Source organism: Lagopus muta, chromosome 10 (assembly GCF_023343835.1).
Source record: "Lagopus muta isolate bLagMut1 chromosome 10, bLagMut1 primary, whole genome shotgun sequence".
NCBI lineage: Eukaryota > Metazoa > Chordata > Aves > Galliformes > Phasianidae > Lagopus > Lagopus muta.
Window position 1 is genome coordinate 12,944,946 of NC_064442.1, and position 26,225 is coordinate 12,971,170.

Genomic DNA, 26,225 nt, shown 5'->3' on the forward strand with positions numbered 1-26,225 from the left:
TTGCAAAAGCAATAATGACAGATGGATAGGAGTTGATGACCAGCTGAGTGCCCTTAACCCATGCCATCATTAACTCCTGGAAATGCCTGACCTTGAGGTCATTACCATTATTTAGTAGGAGAAAGACACAAAAGTGAAACAATTATCCTTTTATATGCTAAAAGTAACTTTATTCAGGGAAATACATAGTTCATTGTAATTGGTTCAACATGCCTTTAAAGTTGCTAGCAATTGGAGACTAGTAGTTTATCCTGAAGTTAAGCTACTTTGCAGAACAGACAGGAAAGAACCTACTTAGAAATAGTTACAATACTTTAAGAGCATTTACACTGTAGAGATGCTTGCTGATAAATAGAACTTTTCTTCTCAGTCGTAGTCACTGGTAATATTTCATAGCTCTAAGGACTTTCTGCTGCATTAGAGAACCAAGAATGAGCCAGCTGTTCTATCATTTCTGCTACAGGAATATCCCAAGTAGCTGAGTATGCAAGTTAAAACAAAAGAAGAAACCCAAAAAACCCACCCCTGTAACCTGATATTCTAGTTTAAAAGCTACCATATTTTCCATGTTAGCATTTTATGTCATTGAGTGCCCTAGTTCTGTGTATTTTTTGAATGCTCCTTCTTCTTTGTAGCACAGAAACTCATTCTTTCTTTCTGAAACAGTTATATTCTATCTTTCTGAAACAATATAACTTAAAACATACTTTACCCAAAATGGCATTTCATCAAATCTTGAAATAACTTTAGTATTATCTAAAAACTACGAACTGCAAGCATTGAAATAGTCCTAAACATGCTTCATGTTGGCTTTTTTTTAAGCCTTGAGTTATAAAAATGTGACTTTGAACTTTGCCTATACCTACATATTGGTGCTTTTTCATACAGCTTATTTAACCTGTTGTCAGGACAGCCATCGTTTAGTCTGGGGTTGCCTTTCTTTAGAAATATTTTTGGAAGTATTCATGCTCCTTAGTATATGCAGACACTCTTCAGATCTGTTATGATAGAACAATCTAAGGAAATTTCAGTGAAATATTTTGTTTGCTGGCTTCTTTTCATAGAAAAGACTTGTGTTATTGTCACACTGTTTACCCCCATCAGTTCAGTGCAAAGTTAATAAAACAGTAACCTGCTGTGGCCGTGGGTAGCAGGGCGCCTGCTGCAGCATGACTTTGGGTGCTGGACAGAGGCAGTAACATCTGCAGAAAGTTGAGGGGGGTGTATGAAACGATAACAGGGAGAATCCTAGCCCAGATTGTCACATTTCTATTATATACTTGAATATGTAGCTTAATTAGATTATTGTTCAAACTGTACAGAATTTAAGCTCCAGATATCATTGAATTACACATAATGAAGGCAAGTGTAATGTTTTCAGGGTAGTACTCCTATTTATATTTCTTGTTGAATGGGGAACTCAAGGGCTATAAATCTTTTCAAAGTGTAGCAGCATAATATTCCTCTGTCTGTTATGGCTAAATCTGCCCAACTGGAACCTGGGACATGAGAAGATGGATGTTACAAATCTATGAAAGTGCATTTTCAAAATCCCAGGGAAAAAATAGATCTTGAATCTTTTCTGGTGGGCTTGAGAGTGTATATGTGAAATAGCTGTTTTAGGTTTGTTGGTTTTTGTTTTTTTTTAATGGATTAGTTAAAGGGTATAAAACTACTGTCTGAGAATATAAAGCAGATTTGAATTACAGCTTATCCAGGGTTTTCAACAAACTCTCTTTAAATTTGCTGCTTTAACTTAATTGATATCAACCAGTGTTCCCTTTTAGGTCGTAGTCTGTGTGCAGTTTAAACACCTTGCAAAAAAGCACTTCCCTTTCAGACAGCTCATATGGCATGATCAGAGTAAATATATCCATCAAGTATGTTTACCTGCAGTTTTGTGCATTTATTACACCTGGGAATGAGTAATTTTTTATCTTGTCGTATCTTATGCTAAAATTGTAATAATACTCTTCTGAATTAAAACAAAAATAGAAATCCTATGTTTTAATTGAAGACTCAGTGGGTCAGCTGTAGAAATTGTAACATTCATTTTCAGAACATCTGTTAACTTGTAATTTGCATGTATACGATTCAGATTAGTGTTATTAGCAGGTGACTAGACTGGTTCAGACTGTAGAGTTAGGTAGTGAAATCACTGGCTACTTTTGTTTTGTGAATATTCTTATTGATAGAAGGAAGCAGGTATATTTCCAACTTCTGTTAGATGAAAATTTGAGTTATATTTGTTGCTTAAGAAAAACAATTACATCATTAGATTTGCTATTATTTACAACCTCAGTATATTCTTAATGCTATAGAAATTTATATCAGTTTTCTACATTTATGTATTCATTAAAAAATGTGAAAAGGGAAAGAATGTGTGTTGATGATCAGTCCACTTCTCTTATTACACATCTCACAATGTTAGTTTATTTTTCTCAAGAGTGCAGCATTGGTGTTCTCAGGGGTAGCTGCTTTCCTTGTGGAAAGAATGGCAATTGTTTATCAAGTGTTAAATCAGAAAAGCACGTGTGTATGTTACATATTTAAATACCTCTTGTATTGATGACAAATTTCATTTGTACAAAATAATTTTTAAAAAGCACCTAAATTAAAATAGTAAGAATTGCATTGTAACTGTGGCTAGTTATTCTTCTCCATCTATAGTGTAGAGATTGAAATGTGTTGTTTCTCTGTACAGATCCCCTACAGACAAAGAAAGTAAGAAAGGTGCCCCCTGGTTTGCCTTCTTCTGTAAGTACCAATTCTTTTACTTAGATTAAGTAAAGCGGGCTGAAGGTGGGCTGTGTTCAGCTGAGATGCAAATTACTGAAGTTGTCGTTAGGAAGGCTATCCACTGGACATGAACAGCTCTGCTAGGCGACTGGGAGTGCTTTTTGAGGACTAAATACACATTTGATGTGTAATTTTTAGATTTCATAGCAGTGATTTGTAGCTTGCTCATATGCTCCTACCCACTTGTCCCTGTCATTTGAATTCCTCTCTTGGGAGGAGAGCTGGGCCAGGAGCTGTCAAAGAAGATCTCCTGTACAGGTCTTTTGATGTTTAATTAGTCATTATGTTGCTGAACAGGAGGACAGACAGAGATTAATAGCTGAGAATCTTAGAAATTTACATTTGTAATAATCCCAGTGGAGCTGAAGACATTAAGATTCGGAGGACATGTACAGCTCAGCTTGCCTCAGTAGGACTGAGGTTATTAATATGCATAAATCACCGAGTCAGATGTTCATTGTGAAGCCCTGGTGGATTTTAAAGCCTTCATTAAGCCTTTCCTAACTTCAGCCTAGCATCAGGAAAGCTTTCAAGCAACTAGTTTGTTGATCCCTCTTTGCTTGAAAATTTATCCTTCGAGAATAAAGGGCTTTGATGAAAAAGGTTGGAAGGGTTTTGGTGGAAAAATCATTAATGGCTGTGATAATCTAATGCTATAGGGGTGTTCTGCGGTATTAAATATGCTTTATTCTTAAAAGGAAGAAAATTTGTTTATAAATGAATCTGCATTTAAAGATCCACGTGAAGTGAAAAATCCCCAGTGAAGTGAAGGGCAGAATTATTTTTCTTCCCGCTCAGAACAAACAGGAGGGGAGGGGGAAGCGGCGCTGCCTTGCGGGGTACATCTCTTTGTTGTGTAAATGCGTGTTGGGCTTTTATTTGGCAGTACTTAACACATGGGCGCAGGTGCACTCGGATGAGTCATAACTCAAAGCCGGATAGGCTGAATAGCACATACTGCACAGGCAACAGTAATAGAGCGGGAGCAAAACGAGGCCGATCTTTTTATTTTGCATGAAGTCTGGAGTATGGATGGAGTCTTCCAGTCCTCGCATCTCCCCGGTCCTCTCCTCCCTCTCTTCTCCTTCTCCCTCCCCCAGCTCACGTTGATGTGTGCCGAATCCTGGATCCGAAATCCTATTCTAACCATACTTGCAGATGGAGCTGCGATAGCGGGGATAGCCTGGGGCAGCTGTGCTCTGAACCTGCAGCCTACCTGGAAGCCAGGATTGCAGCTGCAGGCACTCTTAAAAGCTTTTGCTTGCATAAGCACTTGGGCCCCACTAGAGGCTGAATAGCTGCTTGATAAACAAAATGAACACAATGCCTCAAATCATTATTCCCGAGGCCAGGAATATTCTTTTTCTTCCTTTTTTTTTTTTTTCCTTTCTTTTTTTCTTCTCTTTTTCCCCTCCCCCAACCCCAGCCCTTCAGCAGCAGCTAAAAATAGTTTGGCAATTTACATTTTAACAGTTTTGTGTTATGTAGGGTGGCTTTACAGTCTAGCAGATGATTTCTGCTAGATTAACAAAAATATATTTGAGATTTCAGAGAAGCTAAAACACATAGCAGTGCAGTTTCCTTGTAATTTATTACTGTAATTCACAAAAAGTAATAAAACTTGCATGTTTAATGTTTAGTAGCATTAGCCAGGTAAAGAGATCGCTTTAGCAAATGAAGAATTTATCTCATTTCTCTTACTAGGCGTTAAATTTAAGCAGCAATATTTTTCAGATGTTTTTATTTTTCTTCTTAATGAAGACAACCAAATGCTGATTAGATTTTATTTATATTAACACGATAGCAATCTGAGCAGTGAAGTGCAGTTACTGTGAATAATCAAAGATAGCTGTGCTGCATTTTTCAGACACCGGTCCTCAACATTTCAGTGTTTTCAGTGCTGAGTACTACGCTGCAATGAGATGATGGATTACCAAAAAAAGTGCGATGAGATATTTCATCTAGCAGATGACACAAAACTAAATTTAACTGATGATCATAGGAAATCTAAATTGAGTTACTAATTATGTGATTGTTGTCTGTTCTTATTTTAGCCATGCCTTTGTAAGAAGCCAGTGTATTGTGGCAGAGATGAAGTTGTTTCAGCTAGTAGGTAGTGCTGATTATGGCATGGAAAGTCACAGGAAAGATAGTTCATATTTAATGTTTAAAAAATGTAAGGATCTGGATTTTTAAAAAATTTCATTTTCTTAGAGATATTTTTCTCCAGTGTGTTTGTGTTGGTATGGGGCTACCGTGTCAATGGATTTATTTAATTTCTTAGATAATGCTTAGGTAATTGTCCAATAACAAGATTTTAAGAAATAACGATTTCTATAAATCTACTTTGTTTCTGTTTCTTCGAGATACAAGTGGTATTTTATGAAATTATTTGCTTTGAGTCTTGCCTTTCTTCGTATGTTCCAGTTACAGCCTAAAGTAAAAATAGTTGCATAAAAGTGATAATAAATTGTTGAGTTACTTCTGAGGATGCAGCTTGGAGCCTGAACTGTGACTGTGAAAACTAAGTAACCATGCAAATGTATTTTTAAATTTTCCTATCTGAAGTTAGCTAAGTGGTGATGAAGTCATTGGCCCCAAAACATTTTCTGTGCTGACATGCAAATGCCTACATTAAGCTATTAACTAGGATCCGATATTTTCCTGCCCTTTATATTACAGGAAGAGATTTTTTTAAACGTTCAGTGACAGGTTGTCCTCTGAAATTCCAAATTTTGAGAGTTTTTCTTATTGTAGGAGTTACTGTAACTAAGTCGATAAATTTTAATAGCATCACGTAGCTTGAGCCAACTGTAACTCATCGGTGGTCACTTTGAAGGAGCACAGAGCCAGACAGTGTTTTCAAAGAACTTCTCAGTATGTAGAGAGAACATTACAGCTTGTTTGGAAAGGCACCAGGGGATGGTAATTCAATTGTGGATGTGCTATGAGCAAAAGCACGGCATTATTTAGCCATATCATAGGATCACAGAATGGGTTGGAGTGGACCTTAAAGACCATCCCATGCTATGGACATGGACTGCACCCACCAGATCGGCTGCCTGGAGCTCCATCCTGCCTGGCCTTGAGCACATTCAGGCATGGGGCACCCACAGCTCCTCTGGGCTGCCTGTGCTAAGGCCTCACTGCCTCAGTAGTGAATAATTTCTTCCTTGTATCTAAACCTACCCTCTTCCATATTCCGATAGATCTTTCTGAATTGAAGCTCATGATGTTTTTCAGTAAAATCAGTATGATATAAAGTTGATTGTAGAGGTTCCTTATATCAGCCACACTGTCCATGTGTACTAATACACTGCAAGAATTCTTTATCAAGTATAGTGAGAGGAAACTTGGTTTGCATGCATAGAATTACTTCCCACACACTTCAGTCTTTTTTTTTTTTTTAACATGCTCGAGTGAGCTTGGGAAGCATATTTTAAGAGCTGTGTTATGGAGATACTAATGGTGGCTGAAGATTCTAGAAGAAAAATAGATTTTACTTCCTTCTGCGCTCGTTTTACTTCTGTTCCTCCCCAGAGCTAAAAGGAGTGTTTTTGAAACAGGTGGAAATGATTCACTGCTCTGTTTAACTGAAACCCAATTTTTGAGATCTTAAATGTTAGAATTGTATTAAAAGTAATACAGAAAAAAAATACAGCACATAGCAAGTGGACTTTCTTCAGAGAATTATCTTCACTACTAACAAGCTGAGTGTGCATTGAGGTGGCCTGTTGTAAAGCAGCCTCCTTAGAGTAGTTTCTACCAAGTCTTCGGATCTTTTCTGAAAAGTGCAACTGAATAAAACTCATGGAGCAGCCTGTGTAGATACACTGCTGAAGTGACGGTGCTCTGTTTTAATTGACTCGTTCCCACGGAATGCTGTGGTGCCAAAATGTAAGAAGTACCATTTAGAGTTGGTTTGGAGTGTTGTGAATTGCCTTGTGCAGTCGAGTGACACATTCAGCTGTCATTCTTGTCTTCAGTACTTAATGCACACAAAGACGTCAGTAAGTCTGACCCCTGCCTCTGATGCTGCTGGTGTTGTATAAGGCATTTTTCAGTAACAAAAGTGAGCAAACGAACCCCTATGGATAACCCAGTGCAGAGCGTGTGGCTTCTTCATGGTTCAGTCTTTCTTCTGCTTTATGCTTATTCTTTTACCATCTGAGTCAAAGGATAATGTTTTTAGGAGAGGGACTTGAAATTGATCGGATCACAGATTATTGCATCCCATCCGTTCTTTGCTATGCACATAAAGTCAGAGGCAATTAGCTGTCATTAAACAAGCCTTTGCAAGGTCCTGCTGTGAGAGTTCAGATGGTTTGTGCTGATACTTATGTAACCCTCTCTTAGCAGCATTTTTTGGCTGCAGTCAGATCCTGTTTCCAGGACTGTGGTAGATTATCTAAGGTTGCTTTATTGAGAAACCTCCTGTGAAAATTCTTTGCACGTATATGTAAGTGTGCAGATATTCTTCTGTTGTGTTTGGATTTATTTGTAGATTTTTTTACATTTTCACAACACATCAAAATGAGCATATTAGATGCTTGTAAATTAGAGCATGTATCCACGTGGAAGAATCGAACCCGTGCAGTTCGATAAAGCTGCTTTCTGAGAAAGTAATGCCTGAATTGCAGCTCGTGTTGTTACATGGAGGAGCTGCATGGAATTGCTACAACTCCTGCTTGACCTGAAGATGTTTTAATTACCATAAATTAGTGTGGTATTTTATCGCAATAGATAAGGACTAAAAAGGATCGTTGAAGAACGATCCTTCCCATCTTTGGCACCTCCTTGTTGGGGGGTGAGGATGCATAAAGAAGGCAAGTTGCAGTGTTTGGGAGATGTGTTTGTGGGATTTAGTGGTGCGAAAATCCAGGGCTGCTGGTGATGGTTTGCACTCTGCCTTTCCATAGGGCCACACAAAGGCAGTGACATCATTAGGGTTTGATAGAGCAACTCCATTTGCAAAAAAAACCTGTATTTCAGCAAGCTGAAATAGAAAAGAAAGGGAGACGAGTGCGGGAAAATAGAGGCTGGGGCCAACTTGCGGCCCACATTTTGACGGGCCGCCTTCTGAGACCGCTGCGGCTCGGCGTTCCCGACCGCCCGCTCTGCGGCGGGGCGTGGTTCCAAAGCCGGCCGGCAGGGGGCGCCGTCCGTCGCGCCTCCGCCTCCAGAGCGCGGCGCGGCCGGCAGCAGGGCGGGGGGGCGCTGCGGGCCGGCCGTGAGCTGCGGCTGTGAGGCGCCGCTGTGAGCTGCGGGGCGGCCCGGACGCGGGTCTGTGCGCGAGCGGCTTCCCAGCGAAGCGATGAGTTCGAACAGTGTTAAGGTATTACCCGCCGTGTGTTCCGAACAAGTTCTTAAACCTCTTCAAATACACTGTCCGCGTTTAGTTCTGAGGAATGTGATATATAGCTCCTTTTCCTCATTCTTTCCACTTTGGTAAAATATTTGTATTAAAAAATCCTGAAATTCAATACTGTGTGGAGAAATCCTCAGAGGAGCTTCGTAACTGTGACTTTCATTTAAAACCAAACGTTTACTTTAGTTTTTTTACCTTACCCCTGTAGGTAACTGGAATGTATTTTGCTAAAAGCAACAAAGAAACTCGTACCTACAAAGAAACTTGTACCTTTGCTATGGGCTAGTAATGGATGAGGTGTAATATCAATTAAATTAGTATTTGTTACTTGTTTTCTGTCTCTTCCAAATGAGAAGTTGCTGGAGGTGAATTTAGATGTGTGTATGTGTGTACCTTTCTGCTGCCATTGCCTCCTTGCAGTGCAGTGTCACTTGGGCTCTCCTCTGCATCAGTTGCCAGTTTTTTGGAGCTGATAAGAACTTTATCACTTCTGAAACTTCTGCTCCATCTTCGAACGTGGTTGAAACTGATAACGACTTCCAGCCTTGTGCAGGGTGGGGATGAGGGGAGCCTCATAGAGCAGCTGTGTGAGCCCCGTTTCCAAAGGTAGCAAGTGAACCCAGCCCCAGAGAAACCAGCCAGAAATGAAGAACAGGATGGGTTGTCCCATCAGTAGCAGGTTTGGGCTTATATCCAGTTGCCATTTTTCAGAAAGATTGAAGCCAGCTCTCACCAAGGGAACGTATGACTTACACCTTACAGTTGGATATAAATAATTATGAATGTTTTTTGCTGCTTGTTGTGTTTGAACACACCTATTTAAAATAATAAAATTGTGAGTAAAAGGCCTTTTAAAAGTATAACGATGCTTCAGACTTGTTATGGAACGTGTTTGACCAGAGGGTGGCTCTTGTCCATTGAGACACTTAGAAATTTGTCTTTTCTGTGGTAGGATGAACAATTTTCAGCAACCTAGAGGAATTATGGCTGTTTTGTTATTTTTTTTAATGAATTTGGATGGTGGGTTACATATGCTTATTGTGTGTTTGCTTTGTGGCTCTGGGCAGAAATGTAGTGCATGCCATAGGCTGGTTTTAGCAAGAACGTACAATTCATTCGCAACTGAACTTACTGTCAAAATGTTCTTTAAGAGCATTCTTATACAGGTAGTTTGGTTTATTATTAGGTCAGTATTTCAGTTTGCAGTAGATTCCGTTATCTCTTTATATACTTTAAGTAAGGGCAGCTTATTGTTTTTGACACACAGTACAGGGTCGTGAGTGGAAACAATTCAGGCTACAAAGTGCATGTCAGTTCAGTGCTCCTCTGCTGACGGCATGTCTGTCTGAAATCAAGTTTAAAAAATTGGCTCTGTCTCCAGCTGACTTGTTTTGTCAGGCTGAGTCATAAGATTAACCCCTGACTTGTCACCAAGGAAAATTGGGTAAACAACTGCCTTGAGTACAGTATCACTGATCCAGCTCTGATTCATTGCACTGCAACATGATTCTCTTAAGAAAACAAATTTCAGAGCAGCTGTCGCTTAGCTTAAACGGGGATTAAAAAAATTGCAGCCACAAAACATTAACTTACAAATGCAGAGTTATTGGTAACAATGTCGCTGCTTTGTGTTCGCCTTTTCAAATTATTCCATTTTCAGTCTATTTTTCATCTATTGTTGTGTAAGTAAACATCTGTGGGTTAAAGTTTGATATGCTTGATGGAATTATGATTTGATCCCGTTAAGTGAATCAGCATAACAAAAGTACCGTGAGAAATAATAGTGTGGTAGATGTAGAGCAAGTACAGCGATGAATTTCAAGTACTGTGCGTTCAGATTTTATTCGCGTCGACGTAGCCAAGGGTAGGACAAGTACTTCCCTTTTTGGTAAAATGAAATTATCACGTTTGATTTGTGGGGGAATAATTCCAGGATCCAATCTGTTTCTTGGATCGCTGTGGAGGTACCACTCACTGAACTAATTTGTCTGCAAGCTGACAGTATTTGATGTGGCAGTAGCCAACTTTATTGGTTCTGCTGTTGTTTTTGTCTTACCCATGTGCTGATGAGCAATGCCAGTAATGTCCTTGTACAGATAAATGTTAGTTGTGTTAGTAAATGTTACCAGTTAATGTTACCTGGGCGTTGTTCATCACAATTGCTCTATATAGGTACAGGATAACGTGAAGAGCACATGTCCACACCCCAGTGCTACGCTGGAAAGTTAGCTTTCCCACTGTAGGTTGTAACATCTACCCAGTTATTTTTAGTACAAGTGCATCATGTTTAGCATTGAAGAGGGGATTTCATCTTAAATACAACTGCTCTGAAAATGGAGCGTGTATATGTGGAGGTATGGGAGCAATTTCAGAGAGGTTGAGGACAGCCTTTACTTCAAAGAACTGAATCTAAAAGTAAAGTTTGTGTGCTTGATTTATTTTAGAGGGAGAGGGAGAAGAGAGAGGAAAAAAAAAAAAGGCTTTCTTTTCCAACCCCTGAATGCTGAAAGCACATTTTACATGAGTCTAAATGATTGAAGTCCGGTGTGCTGTGAGAAGTAGCACGCACAAAGATCTGAAGATCTTTTAGCATATCTCATTTGTAGAGTCCCGAACGATAGTGAGATTTAAGGAATGGCATTGTGAGTCACAAATCAAAGCTTCTTACAGCTTCTCTGGGGGCCAGAATGAGTCCTTGTGGTCCCTGGGGGAAGAAGGAAGCTGCGAGTCGCTCTGCGGGGCTGGCGCTTAATAGTCTGAAGTAGCGCGATGTTCCTTTTTGCAGCTGCTGCTGCGCCTTTGTGCAGGGGAGCTGTGGGGCACTGGCCTGGCTGCAGGGCGAGGCGGCTGTGGGCGTAGAGTTGGAGTTGGGGGAAAATGTGAGAGTGCTTCAGCAGATGTGAGCTGCAGGATGTGTGTGCCGAGCACAGCCGTCTCACAACTGCTTGGAAGAGTTCACTGAAGAGGGATTGCAGCTTGAGGTGTAGTTATTTTTTGTACTGTGCATTCACAGGTGCTACATGGTTACATGCCGAGATAAGGGGTGCACAACAGACCTAAGGCTTTTGTCTATCATAGTATTCCTCTGCAGTCCGTCTGTCCCCACGCAGATCTCCGTAGCTCAGAGCTGTGACACGCACATGGTGCTGGGCTGACCGAGGCAGGTTGTGCAGCCTCGGTCCATCCTGCAGTGCTGTGCTGAGCTCTGCCGTTTCCCCTGTCCCGAAGCGTTTTCCTGCTTTTGTCGGGTGGTGAGGAGGCGATGCTGTGCCTTCGCCCGCTTCTGCCTGGTCCCAGTCTGTTAATTAGTGCCGCTGCTGAGTGAAGAAAGCAAAACCAGAGCGAACTGGCACGGATCCTGTGTGAATACTGAGGGACGCGGGGGCTGGAAGCTGCAGCCCGTCTGAAGCATTGTGTAACTCACAGTTCTGTGACACGTGCCAAAGTTTTTTGTTGGATTTTTTTTCCCCTTTTCTTTCTTACGTGGACATGCAAATTTTATTTTTCCATACAGGAATGTGTTACGCAATGTAAAGAGAGCGCGAGGTCACGTTTTCAGCCCGCCGTCGCGCTGTGTAAGGTAAAGCGCGGAGGAGCGCGCAAAGCAGACGCTGCTGCAGCCCGCCGGGCCGGACCTCGTGCTCCCCTTTGTGCTCGGCCCTTTGTTTCAGGCCGCCGGGGCTCGGCGCCGCGTGCCGAACTTGGAGGCAACTTGTGGCCGCCGCCGCAGCCGCGCCGCTTCCTTCGGAGCGGAAAGCGGCACCCGCGCTCGCCCGGGCCGCGTCCGCGCGTCCGTCCCGCTGCGTGCCCGCGGCTGACGTGGCCGCGCGCCCCGGGCTCTCCACGCGCCCAACCCCCCCCCCCCCCCCCCACTCCCCCCCGCCTCCAGGCCGCCTTCCTTCGGGCCGGCCCGCCGAGCCCCGCGCCGGCCGCCCCCGCCCCGCGATGGTTCCGCCCCGCTTTGCGTAGCGCCCTCTGAGCGGCGCGGGGCGCGCGGCGGCGCGGAGACGCGCGCGGGCGGCGCGGCGGGCGGATGTGGCGGCGGGAGGCGGCGCAGTGGGGCTGCAGCCCGGCGCCTCGCCATGTACTGCGCCTACCCCGTGCCGGGCGTGGGCAGCAGCTCCCTCATGTACTACTATAACGGCAAGACGGTAAGGGGCCGCCTTTGTTCCCCGCGGCGGGGCAGCGCGAGCCTTCGGCGAGCCTCGCGCCGCCCGGGGGCAACCTGTTGGCGGGCAGGGGGCCGCGGTCTCAGAGAGGGGCCGTGCGCGCTGCGCGGGGACGGCTCGGAAGTCCGCGGTGAGGAGCGTGGCGGGGCCGGGCCCGAGAGAAGCGAAGTTGCGGCGGCGCGGCCGGGCCGGGGTTCCACTCGAAGCCGCGCGGAGCGGGCGGCGCCCTCGGGACGGGCGGGGGAACATTCGCGAGCGCGGGAGCGCGGCTGCCGCTTTTCGCGTGTGCGAATCGAGGCGCGCTGCGTGCTTCGGCCCGGGCGGTGCGCGGCTGCGCTCGGAATAGCCCCGAATAGTGCGTGGGGAGACGCCGATACCGATCGCGATTGAGAAAGCGGCGTCTCTCCCCCGCCCGGCTCGCCGAGCCCTGCCCTCGCCCGCTAACTTTTCTTCCGAGGCCCCGCGCGGCGCTGGGAGGCGGCGGCTGCCCGGGCTCGGCGGGAGCAGCGTTGCCGCCCCGCTCCCGCCTCGCGTCCCGCTGCCAGCTGCCCGCCCGCCGCACCGCCGTGCTTCTCTTTCATGTCTGCGCCTCGGCCGCGGCGATCCGTTTGAAGTTTTATGTGGCGATATATACGAGGCTTAAGTAAAATGAACTGTACGGTACCCCTGGAGCAAAGGGAATATAACTCGCATGGAGTTTCGATTTTGTTCTTTGGAGAACGCAGATCGCTCTATTACAGCGTTTCTCTTTGTTCTTGTAGCAGGAAGAAAAGCTTTGATCTTATTAAGTATTTCCAGGCGTAGAGTGGATGGAAGCGCTGGTACTGTAGGGAGGGGAGCGTGGCTGGAAAATTGATAGCATGTGCCTGGTGCGGGTCAGGGGTGACCTTTATGAGCTGGAGGAGTTAGTAAATAGATGACAAATCATATGATGGTCCTGTATCACGTTGGCCACAGGAGTTTTAATTTATTTTTTTAGCGTGTTCTCTCCCAGGAATTCTGCAAGTTGGAGTAAGTTATTAATTTAAATACATAGGTGGAGGATACGTGAAGTTGGGGAGTGATTTCTGCACTGGTCCCTTTAAGCACACGTCTTACTGCGGCTGCCAAATGTGGAGATCGAGCTTTCTCTAATGAGAAAACAGCATGTACCCCAATTTTTACATCTTCCTGCTCTTCACTGCGTTGATCAGTTAGGACTGATAAACTTTGTGTGAGGTTATGTGAACTATGGGGTTTGGGATCCCAGTGTTCCTCTGTACTTTACGATGTCTGTAAGGTCTGATTTACTCACAGGCAGCGCACAGCAGAAGTGCTGAATTTCAGACTCTTGTTGAACGTTTTGTTGTTTCAGAACTTCTCAATTTCTAAGCCAGAAGGCAGCCTGATGTTGAGCCAAAAAATAATTAACTCAGCACCACAATAGGTGCTTGTGTGTGCTACACCTAAATTGCAATTTTTTTAATTCTCATTTTTTAAAAACTTCTTTGTTCTACACTATTAGAAGAGGTTCAGGTTTTGTAACTTCTGTGTGTTCGAGGAGGGAAACGTGGAAGTTAAAAGTGGCGTTATCATAGAAATCCCTTGCAAAGGAGTGAAGTTTTACCATTATCTCCTATAGGTTTAATTAAAAGCACATTTTAAGAATCTCTATCAGATTAAATATTAAAAAGATCTCGATCCCCCTCATAAAGGACAGTAAAGCGCTTGCACTGAACTAGAACATATTCAGCCTTGGTTGTAGGGTTTCTTCTTCCCCCCTTCCCTCCATCCTTCACCTGTTGATAAATGGGCACTATTCTTATTTGTTGCCAAGATGGCACCATTTTGTTGTGTGTTTTGTTGGTTTTTTTTTAACAAATTGTGAAAATTATGGCTACAAATTGCCTTTATTTCTACTTTCATTTTGTTTTTCCCCCTCCATGGATTTCTACCAGAGCCGTGCTGTAGACTGAGAAGCAAAAAAAAAAAAAAAAAAAAAAAAAAATATATATATATATATATATATATACACACAAACATACTAAAAAAAAAAGAAACAACAAAAAAAACCTGGAAAACTATTTAAGGGAAAGTAATAGCACAAATCTAAATACTACTTTATTTGAAGCTTTGAGGGTTTTTTTAACTGGTGAATAAGGAAACTTTTTCATTCGTTGATATATATTTTTAAATTTTATGGAATGGTTTCAAAATAGTAAGAATGTATATTTTATACCTTATGTGTGCATTAAGAATAAAATAAAGACTGAAATGAGTTTTCCCGTTGTTTCACTTCACCGTCAAGCCAAGAAATATTTTTTTCTAACTGATTTTACAGCGATCTTGTGATCCTGTTGTATAAATACTTGAAAATAAATTGCAACAATGTCAGTTATGGCTAAAATAAATCACTTTAAGATACAGTATTACCTATGGCTACTATTTCACGTAGGAATTCATTTGTGAATATTACGTGCTGTGTTTTGTGCATCGTATGGTTGGTGTGTTATACCTATTTGTGTTTTATCATTGCATAGCATTCATTTCTGCTCAGCGTAAGCTGAGATTCCAACGAGCCCTTTACTGAGTTACTGCATCATTCATAATAAATTTCCACAGTACCTTTTAAAGACAGAAAAATAACAAGGTATCACTTAGGAAAATAGGTGGTGCTTGGTGATTTTGTTTCTGTAAATGAGCCTGTGTTGAGATGTTTAGAGAACATCTGGTTTTCCTGAGAATTTTGAGAGTAAAAGGCTGCATGTAAACATGTCCGTGTGTATGCATACATAGCCAGGCATGTGTATATGTGACTCAGAACACCAGGTGTGAGCGCATGTGTGTGTGCATGTTGGATACTTTCAGTGGAGAAGATGCCTGTCCTGCGGCCATTGCTCTGAGTTACAGCACAGCTAAAGGTATTTAACACTGCTGTCTGATGCTTAGGTGACCTGACAGCGTGCCTATTTGTAGCTGTTATGCAGTAAATAATGTACCGCGTCTTTTAACATCAATGCCAAATGTTTTCAGTTAGTAAATTTTTGAGCAGCCAGGTGTTAGGAAGAGTGGCTCAGTTCTGCTTTTGTTAGCGTTGGGCCAGTTAGCTACAGGCAGAAAAGTACAATCAAATGTGTTCTGTACCATGTGCTGCTCGCAGCAACTTAGACAAGGTCAAAGCTAACATTTGTAAGTCAGGATAAATAGAAGATCGTCTGGAGAATCTCTGGGGTGCGCTGCTGTGGACATTGAATAAAGAGAGGTAGGAAGTACTGGTCAGCTGGATTTCTTCTGTTTCTCACTGTTCTTCTCTTTTCCCCTCCCCAGACGACCAAAATGTACTGCAGGTTCCAGCTCATCAGCCCTATAGAGTTTTCTCTGCTCCACTCCATGGGGTTAAACTGCCGATGTAGTGAGCAGCGGTCCCCTGCCAGAAGGGTGTCTTGTCTGCAGCACGCTTTATTGATGCCTTAAAACGAAGGTTATGTCCATTTCCTTGGGCAAATGAAAGCAGCTGGGGATGGGATCAGGTGCTGTATGGGACAGATCTATATTTCTCAAAATGTGTGCACCAAAGAGTAATGCACACCCACTTGCTCGGAGGAATTGCTTTCATAATCACGTGCACATATTGCAGTCTGTTTGTAGAAATGCAGCAGGCTATTGGAAGCACAGAAATGGAGAGCACTAGCGAGTTCAGGGGAAAGAAGATCACCAGATGCAAAAGATAGCGTTTTATCTCTGCTGCTTTATCTGTCTTTGTGGTCACTGGTGTGATGGGGATTCCTCACACAACTGTGATAGCTTCTTCCGACATCTAGAGAGAGAGCACATCAAGAAATGAGCTGATTCAGTTCAAGTTCTCATAGATTTTGTTTGTTTGTTTGAAAATCTGATTTTAACTAGGGGATTCTGAATACTTAGATGTCTGCTTTCTTTAGTAACAGAGTAGTTTGGAAAGGATGGCAAGAAATATTTGTTTTTCAAACAAAATGGACAAAGAGTCTTCAAATATTACATATACATATTTAATTCTAGTGCTTTTCCTCCCTACTCGAAAGTCAAAAGAACAAACTGAATTTGGGATTTTTTGATGAGTTGACTTATCACATTTTAATACGACTTGAAAATTGTCACTGTCGGGGAGAGAAGCTAGGAGGTGTTTGTGTGATGGCAGTGGGGTTCTGCGTTTCAAAACTACCTGAATGGACACATACAGAACGACTAAACTGCATAAACGTTTACTTAAGATGGAATTCAGTTTAGCTGCTTCAAGGAGTTTAAATTTTATACCATCCTTAAAAATTGTTTGGCTTTGCAGGCAAGGCAGATGCTCTGCTCTCTTTGAGGATTGTTTTATTTTCATTCTGCGTGGTGAGAAGAGCTTTGGAAGCATTCGAACCCTTACATCTGGTACTAGAAACAAAAATAGGGTTTAGGATGTGGTATATGGATCTGCTTGTATATTAGAGCCCCTCTTCATTTTATCATCTTGCTTAAATATCAACTAAACAGAAGTGTACCTCTGTTTTTGGCAATTTCTGCCTTGCTGTAAAGCAGGGAGGTTTTAGTACAAGATTTTGTCAGAAACATCATAAACATGAAAACAAGTCTCCTTTTTCCCAGAGCTGCCTTTCAGCAGAATTAGCTTTTGCCACAAAACCTGCAGATAGACGCTGTAAAATTTTGCCACATGTACAAATCATTCATCGGTGCACACTTGGTTAGTGCATGACTGATGCTGATGGAATGTAGCTGGGCTAGTTAGCAGAGCTTACAAGCTGCAGGGAAGGTTATCCGTTTCTGCTGCGTTCAAAAAATTGCCTGTCTCCAGCAGCTCATTAAATAATTGTCCTGGACTTCCAAAAATTGTTAATAACTGGGAATTAAGTGAGTAATGTAATTTGTAATTTCATAAATAGTGTACATGATGGGAGACTCGGCCTCGACATGGCATGAGCTCATCAGAAGTAAGCTCTGATTGCTTCATTGCTGTTTTGTAATCTGCTTTTAACATTAATATTGAACATTGATAAATATTTAAGAATTTGAAACAGATTAGGGGAGACGTGGCTGAGAGGAAATATGCCAAGGGGAAGACTCTGTCATATTTATTAAATGCATTCATAGAGTGAGACTTTCAAGTTTTACTGAGAGTTGAGTTTGGAAAACCCGAATCTCCAAACGTTCACATTATTGGCACTTCTGTTAGAAGCACATCTCATAATCCTTTGATTGATGGATGAGGTTCGGGCTGAACCTTACGGTAGTGTTTGTTAAGTATGTTAATAACAATGGCGGATTTGAGAAGGGGATGATGCGTGTGTTTGGCTCAGACCCGATGGATACAGATAATGTCTTCCCAGCTCTGCGCTCTGGAGCTCAGCTCCCCGCCCCCAAACCGTCTTCGTCATCATCCTGCTGTTTGCACTGGAGAAATGTGGAGCAGTTTGGGGTGCGGAGGAGACAGAAGTGGGTGTTTACTTTGATGTTCCTTGCAACTCATTTGTCCCACTTCCCTCCTCTGAGGCCATCCAGCCCTCAGAAGCAGAGCACCGTTAGGATTAATGGGTGTTCTAGCACAGCTCCAAAAAAGTCCTCCCCTCGATCAGTCAGTTGAAAAACTCTTTCTGGGTGTTTATGGAAGGGAGTTTCCCATTCATAGGGCAGCGCTGTGCTGGTCGGCTGAGGCGCATCCTGTGCCTCCGGGAGAGATGCTCTGTAGGCTTTGGAGGTGGCTGGCAGGGTGACCTGTTGACCGCGTTCCTCCTTTTAGTGGGAACGGCAGCCAGGAAAAACTGGTCCGATGCTTCCTGGATTGGCAGTGTTCGACAGCTAAAAGAGACCGTCTCGAGCAGCCCCATCGTGTTTCTAACTGCCTTGCCCAGCTGTCGCAGAAGAGGACGCTGTGGGGCTGGGGCACGGGCTGCCTCCAGGCTGTGCTGGGCAGGCTGCTCAGTGCGGGGCCAGGAGGGCGGCGAGCCGGCCGAGCTGATCCACCGCTTCCCGTTGTGGTTTTCATCATCGACTTCTTGATTGAAAACCTTTGTTGTTTCGCATCTGATGGACTTCAGGTTAATCTTAGCAAATCCTCCCCTTTTCTTTTAAATATTTTTGGAGTAACACAACATAAAAATTATGATTAGGTCATTAACCAGAAAAAAACCTGGAGCTCATCTGCAGGTGATCAGATGACATCAGAGGCCTGGTTTTAATTTGTGGGTAGTTCTGATTGTAACTAAAAGAGACTTGCTCCCTTTGTGGAATTGGCTGGCCGTTTCCCCACATCTGGAGTTAATGAAGTCTTTGAGACCACATCAGTTGTGTTTTGCCGCAAGAGCTCTTTGATCTGAAAAATCTAGACTGGCACAAGTGCAGCTTCATAACATCACAGCTATGTTTTTGCAAGCTAGAGTTAAGATACCAAAACAAGCAGAAACTACAGCAAGTTACGTGTCTGTGCGAGGGCTTTCATGTAGCTGTGCGAGGGGGCCTCTCTTACATTGATGTAATTCGTGACATTTTTAGTATGTAAATGGCTTCTACTTACGGATCTGCAAGTGATACATTTGTAGGAGGTTTTCAGTTCACTTTGCCTTTCGAGATAATTGCTTTTTAGAAATCGTCAGACTGCGCGAAACGGCAAAATTGTAATCTGAAGCTTGTATTTACCAATCTAATTGATAACATTACGGTTTAAAAGTGTCGTTCGTCATCGTAGATCATTGCACATTAATCAGTGTACATCTTCGTGTCAGTGCTGAATGTCATAAAGCTTTGTTTCCCCTGCTGTCCTGTGACAGTGATAGATTGTCCATCAGCTCCAGCATATGCTGCGTTATTCTGCGCGGCGGAACTTGTAAATTAAGCCCAGTTTTGCCTAATATGTTTGTAGTCTTAGGACTGGGAGTATTTACAATTTGACAGAGTGACGTTTCTGTTAAAATATGTCAGAGGCATGGAATATACATGCATTCATCATATATAGTAAATACATATGTACTGTTACTGTGGCTTATAACATATTGTCATTCTGTCACTCAGCTTTGATGAGCATCCCTATTTTACACTTATTTGAGACCTAAAATTTGCAAGTAAAATACCGAACAAAAGCGCCTCGGAAAGGCTTTCTTTCCTAAAATAGCTTTTTCCCTTTATTTTGTTGCAAAACCACGGAAAGAAACGCGCAGCTAAAAGCCCTAAGTTTTGCACTTGACTCCCTTTTGTCGGCTCTCCCGTCCCCTGGCCGTTTCATTACGTGCTTTTGTCGGCGGCTGAGCCCCAGCTTCGTGCCGGCGTCCCGGTGCTGATGCCGTCATCGTGCAGCTTGGTGGATTTTGCCGAGGTTGTGTTGATGTAAGCCGGCTCGGAGCGGTCAGGCGCTGTCTGCGGGCACATGCCCGGCCATTTGGCTGACAGCAGCAGGCCGGGGAGCTGGGAGGAGGGGTATTGGGATGCAAATGACGGTAGGGACTTACCCAGTTCGCTTTCTAAATACCCGTGTCAGAACATTCAACCTTCCGGAGAACAATAGTTCTCTTTTAGCAGGCTAAGCTTTTTGTTGGCTGCCTTGTTTTTCCTGTCCCTTCTCTTGATTGGTAAACAACACGCCATGAAAGGGGTGGAGGAGATGGGAAAGTTGTAGGTACGCCCGGGGCCTCTGTTTGCATAGAAATGGATAAAAATATCCACTTCAGAATTTTAGGGCAGAGTGCACCATCTGAAGTTGCATCGTGTAGGTTTTGAGGCTTTAAAATAATTCTTCACGTGTTTCTTTTATCTGAAACGTTATGAATATACAAGTGAGGTGAACGATTTCAAAATAAAAATACCTTTTTTTTTTTTTTTTTTTTACTTAGTAGTAAAAATGGGCTTTGTTTTCAGTGTTGCACTTCGATATTCTTCACCACTGTATTAATTTTTTTTCAGTATAAATTAGTCATGTTGCAGTATTCTGTGTGTATCAAATCAAAGACTTAATGAAGAAATTGCATGGTCACATTATGAGCAGAGTCCTTCAAGACTCAGTATGGCTTTCTTGATCAGAATTATTCCTAATATGCTTTGTGTGTTTGTGTATGTTACGTGTATGTGTGTGTATATGTATATTTGTATATATATACACACATGTATAATATCTACATGTATGCATACAGATATGTGCATATATATTTTTTTTAATTATTATTTTTCCAGAGCTGCTGTAGTGAAATCCTTCTAATCATTATGTTTGTTTGGCTTCTTATAATTTTTACCTTAAGGAAATTGTTCTTTTGCAAGTTGAAAATGGTCATTCTGGGGTGCTGTTACACTGAAAGAAGCACATTGCTGGCTTTCTTTAATGCCAGGCCAGCATGGGGAAAAAAGCACAACTTGTTGATGTTGCACTTAGAAGATTATTCCACAAGACTTGTGTTACGTTTATTTTTGATAACTTCACAAAGGCGTGCGAGTTTCTGAATGGATGATAAAACGCTTGCATTGAAGTGCTTCCATTTGTCACTGGATGTTCTTTTTCATTCTGATTGTTGGGATGCCAGCTAGTTAAGTATTCAAACAGGCATACAATTGTTTTAAAATAAAATTTGTTTGGGGCCCAGTTGTTTTATCTTGCTTTTTTTTTTTTTTTTTTTTTTTTAGTCTTGAGCAACAAGTCTGTACGAGTTGTGCACTTAGAAAGCAAAATCAGCATTCAAGCTTTTATCAGGCCACCTGGCTGAGTTGGCACACCAGAAAGCGTGTTGTTGGGATCATTCTACTGTAGTTCCACTGTACTGTGGCAACTTGCTAAAAAGCAAATAAAACAAGGGCAACAAATGCTGCAGCTTGCTACACTGTTCTTTTTTTTATTTGGTTTTCTGTGTCTGTATGCTGTTCAGGCTTTCTTAATGCGTGACGCTCAAACGTTACTAGCTGCTTTTATTTATTACTTTACTACTAAGTGCTTTTATTACTGTCCAATCTTTAGGTGTATGCACCATCTCCGAGTTCTGATGAATTCAACAGAGAATCTCCAAGTTACCCGTCTCCTAAGCCACCAAGCAGTATGTTTGCTAGCACTTTCTTTATGCAAGGTTAGTAAAAAACACTTTTCTATCTGGGTGATACAACTTGTTCTCTAGGCAGGAATTTGAAGTTAGCCACTGTTATGTGGAACCAGCGGGCAAGCTTCAAGTGACATATTGTTCTAGATCTTATGGTTGTGCTGTATATACTTTTTAAACAGTTAGATGAAGGGAGCTGTCCGTTGATTTAAAGTTTTTCTCCTGACATTAATTGCTGACTGAAATTTAAGGGGATTATACACCAGGCCAGATGGACAGAATCCCTCATCCTTTGATTTGTGGGGGCTTCAGAGCAGCACACTGGAGTGATAGAGAAATATGAGGTGAGGGCTTCTTGACTGTTCTGGAATTTGACTGTGCAATGTCAACTAACAGTCCAGATTCTTAAATGCTTGTATATCCAGCACGCCAAAAATAAGGAGTTTTGAATTGAACATAACGAGAGCAGAATTCATTTCCACGGCCTCACGTCATACAAGTAGCTCATGCTGCACTCTGAGCTTTTGGAGCATATTGAAAGCATAGCCTCTAAGTATGGCAGTTTACAGAGCACTTCAGTTTGTACTGCAGAAGGAAAGCTGCATTGATATGCTTGGGTTTAAGGCTTATGTAACGTAGTAATTTCAGTTGCTTGAATTTACTATTATTAAATGTTTTCATATTTTTGTGGTACTGAGGTATTTTAGACTATAAATTGCTTGTTGTAGATTAATAGATTTTTTTTTTTTTTACTGTATGTTTATGATGAGCTCTCCTTAGCCAAACTTCTTTCCCTTCAGCTCCCTTTTTTATTATTTCTATAGTCTGGAATTTTTATCAACACTCTTGATATAAATCTGGCCTTGCTGAAGGTCTGTGTAATTAGCAGAAGTACTTGGTATTTTCTCAGCTGTGGTAGGATTGCATTTCAGCTCCAAAGCCTCTTTTTTTTTTTTAATAATAAATATAGCAGCAGCATGGTGAAAGGAACATAGGAGACACAGTATAAACTAGGCACCATTTCCTTGCTGCTGAGTAGCTGAACCATATATTCTTTTCAAATAAATCTGTAAACGCAGAATTCAGTACTCTTCTTCATGCAACGTCTTCCTTTTTTTTCTTTATGATTAAATATACATTTCATTAAAGATGGGACCCATAACTCTTCTGACCTCTGGAGTTCATCCAATGGCATGAGCCAGCCTGGCTACGGTGGAATGCTGGGAGGCTCCTCTTCCCACATGTCGCAGTCTGGCAGTTACGGCAGCCTGCACGCACACGACCGTTTGGTACGTACCGCGTGGACTCACACCCGTGTGCCTGTGTGGGGGGAATCTCTCCTGCAGGAATTTGTGTCTTGTTCACTGCTCATGTAGGCAGTTAAAGAAAACACTTGTCAGAAGTCATAAACTTACTGTGTCAATTTACATGTTTTTATTTTCTATATAAAGGTGTTTGTATATTGATCTGTTCAAAGGATGGACAAGTTGCTTTCTTTAATAAAGAGCTGGTGTTGTATATTCAGTATCTTAAAATATTGACATTTATTTAAAGACTATTTAATGTCTTATGTCTGTTTTTCTTATTTTTAGAGCTATCCCCCGCATTCAGTCTCACCTACGGATATAAATGCCAGTCTTCCTCCAATGTCTAGCTTCCATCGTGGCAGTACCAGCAGTTCACCTTACGTAGCTGCCTCACACACTCCACCTGTCAATGGATCAGACAATATTCTGGGTAAAAAGTCCTTTTTTTTTTTCTTTCTTTTTTTCCTTTTCCTTTTTTCTTTATTTACAAGAAGATGATATTTAGGCTGCACCATATACCAAATCATTAAGATTTAATTGATAGTGTGCTTGTAGATCAGCGATATCAAACCACTGTGACATTTCTGCTCTCAGTATGGCTGAGGTGAGCCACATTGTTTTTCAACCAATTTACTGGTTTGCTTGCTTTTGCAGTCAACTTGTATGCTTAAGAAATTGCATTCATTTAATAGCAATTATCCCTCTACAGTTTTGTATAGATGAGCATTCCCATAAGCAGGTCTGGTGTTACAGTGCTCAGAGCTCCTGTATTCCCCATATATTGTGCTGGAGTAAAGCAGAAAGACTGTTTCTTTGGACTTCAGGGAGGTTTGTGAGCTGTATGGTAAATTTCTCCTGTAACTGATTTGGGGCTGACTGAGTAGCCACTGCCATGTCTGGTTTTAGCCTCTTCCATGCTATCCTAGAAAGCACAAAGTATAATTCAATCTGTTCCGTGTCCATCTTTGATAAATATGACATGATCTGATCAGTTTCCTTTGTCATCCTTTTGATCAGCTTCTGATCAGAACACAGATGAAATAAGTGCTTCCTATTTTGACAGTTGGCCTCTTTTTTAGTTTTCCCCTCTTCTGAAGATCATAGATGTAATGATGCACTACGTCTCTTCTGATACAGACATAGAAATTAAATGGTTATAGATGACCCTTTTCAGTTTGATGTGATTTGCACTTGGCTTCCTTTTAAATAAGCAGTGACACTTGGCTTTGATTTGGGAATATGTTTTCAACTCGCATCTTTAACAGAATTTCAATTAATGAATCTGCTTCTAAAATGCCACAAAAACAACATTGGAGTTGGATGATTTGGATTTCAGGTTTGAATGGGTCTTGCTCACAGTAAGGTTTTTGACTGGAAGCTGATAAATTGTGGAACGAATGTCTTTTAAAGATTCTGCTTTATCCAAAATATGAGATGCTTTAAAGAATTCAGGTCCTTCTTGTGCTTCTAATGGGCAGGTCTCCTAGCTTCCTCTTGGTTTGGTGTTCAGAACAAAAGGGCACACTAAGATGCCTGCATGCAACAGGACAGCAAAGTCAGGAGCAACAGAAAGCTTCGTGGTTCAGAGTTTTTCAGGGATTTTGTAAAATAAAATGAGTACAGCATCAGGAGCTAGAGCAGGGGAGCAAGGAGGTGTACAAGGAGCTGCTCAGTGCATTCAGCTTTCAGAGTTAGGAAATTTGCAGCACTTCTGTGATAATAGCTTAGAAATAAGCTGCAGTAATATAATTAGTATTTTGTTTTTGTCTTTAGTCGGTGGTCTGAGACGACCATTTCAGTCATTTTTTCTAACTACTTGTTGGTCTTTTTTTTTTTTTTTTTTTAAGAGGAGAACATCTAAATTTAAATCTGATTGTTCTAATGAAATTTTTAAGTATAATGCAAACTGATTCTGTTGACAGTGACTTCCTCAATATCCATTTAACCAGTGGTTTCTCAACTGTTTTGTGATGAATAAAATATTAAAAAGGAAGGAAGTTCTCAGCTTTGAAAATAAGAATTGGGTTTGTTTTCCACCTTGCAGGAAACAGAGGAAATGGTGCTGGAGGCTCACAGACAGGCGATGCGCTTGGGAAGGCATTGGCATCTGTGAGTAGAAGTTAAATACTCAGGTCTTAATGATGTATGTTGACCGTTGCTTCCTTTATTTAACTTTGTTCGTTTTATAATATCAAATTGGGATTTCATATGTGAAGAAACTCTACTGATGTCCACAAAAAGACAAGCGGAAAATGATGCTCTCATTCGCAGAAGACTTGTTTTGACTTCTTTTTGAACTGCATTTGTCCTAAATTTTTGAGCACCTGAAAAATGAAGTTATTTATACAAAGTAAACAGAAATCATAACAAATTTAGGTATTCTTTTCTAGCATTCTAGTTAGTCATATTTTTAATCTTACTTATGGCGCAGGTCTTGCCTCAAGTTTCAAAATGTGTTCTCAGTGGCCCTGTAAAACTGAGGTTTTTGAATGCTCTTCTGTTCGTGTTCCTTGTACTGCTACTTTTGCTTAGCAAGTAGTCAGACTGGTTCTTTAGATAAAAATGACTGCCTTGCAGCCCCTAAAGATCATTCCTGGGTTACACTGTTTCCCTAAAGTTGTATCAGTAAATGCAAATGTGCATAGTTGCACAGATCTTATTACTCTGCTTCCTTGGAAGGGTCATATGTTAAAAGATTACGAGATCTGATAATGTTTGTAATGTCCATATTGGGTAGGAGAACTCTGACCTGCTGGCTTTGGGGAGAAAAATGTTATCTGCTTGCTGAATTCCCAAAAGCAACAGGACAACAATTCACAAGTACACAGGGCAGTTAACACTCTCCTTTTTGTCTGGCTGGGACCTGTTAGAAAAGAACTGACATCAGCTCAGCGCTAGGAATAGCAGTGCTTGCATACTCTGTGAATGTTTCAGGGTATCTGTTGTTCTGCAGCCCTAGCAGATTTCTGTTCTAAGTTTGACGTGCTGTCCAGTGAGATCTGGGGGACTTGGTGATGTTTTCCATTACTCTCATTATTATTATTATTATTATATTCTTGTCTTTTTTTTTCTGCTTGAAAGGTCCTCGGGTGTTTTTGCCTAAATCACTAGCTGAGAAAATGAGGCTGACGCTTTGAGAAAAATTCTAAGTATATTGGGAGTGGAAGTCGGGGCAGAAGTGTTTAATCTAACTGGTGGGTGGGCTTTGGTTGTCATAGAAACTTGTTTCTGTCATCCCATGTTGCTGCTTGGCAGGAGCAGCCAGGTCATTCCATAAATCATTTCTGTCGTAGCTGATGGTGATGCATTCCATCTGCTCTATCAGCACATGCCATAGTCTGCACACTCAAAATCCCTCTCCTCCTCCATCTGCTCCCCGAGCCGCACGCACCCAGCGCTGCGGGCGCGCAGTGGGGCGGCAGCGCCGGGCTGAGCGGGGGCACGGCTGGGCCTCAGTGCTGCCTTGCTGCTGAAGGTAGAGCCTGAGTTCTGATGGAGAGACGGCTGTGGAAATCTGTCCGTGTGGACAAAGCTGCAGTAAGCACGGCAGCTCGATCGA

General features: G+C 42.1%; 1 protein-coding gene across 4 annotated transcripts in view; it reads left to right on the forward strand.

The window, feature by feature from the left end:
• Positions 1-26,225, forward strand: part of TCF12 (transcription factor 12) — a 151,891-nt gene that overhangs the window by 100,100 nt on the left and 25,566 nt on the right. For 3 of the 4 annotated variants that reach the window (XM_048955773.1, XM_048955774.1, XM_048955772.1), the window contains exons 9-13: positions 2,705-2,757; positions 21,284-21,389; positions 22,509-22,648; positions 22,952-23,096; positions 24,711-24,775. In XM_048955773.1, the coding sequence (XP_048811730.1) occupies positions 2,705-2,757; positions 21,284-21,389; positions 22,509-22,648; positions 22,952-23,096; positions 24,711-24,775 (509 nt within the window). Of the gene's footprint in view, positions 1-2,704; positions 2,758-12,168; positions 12,319-21,283; positions 21,390-22,508; positions 22,649-22,951; positions 23,097-24,710; positions 24,776-26,225 lie in introns of those variants that run through there. The other variant, XM_048955775.1, reaches the window with a different exon arrangement.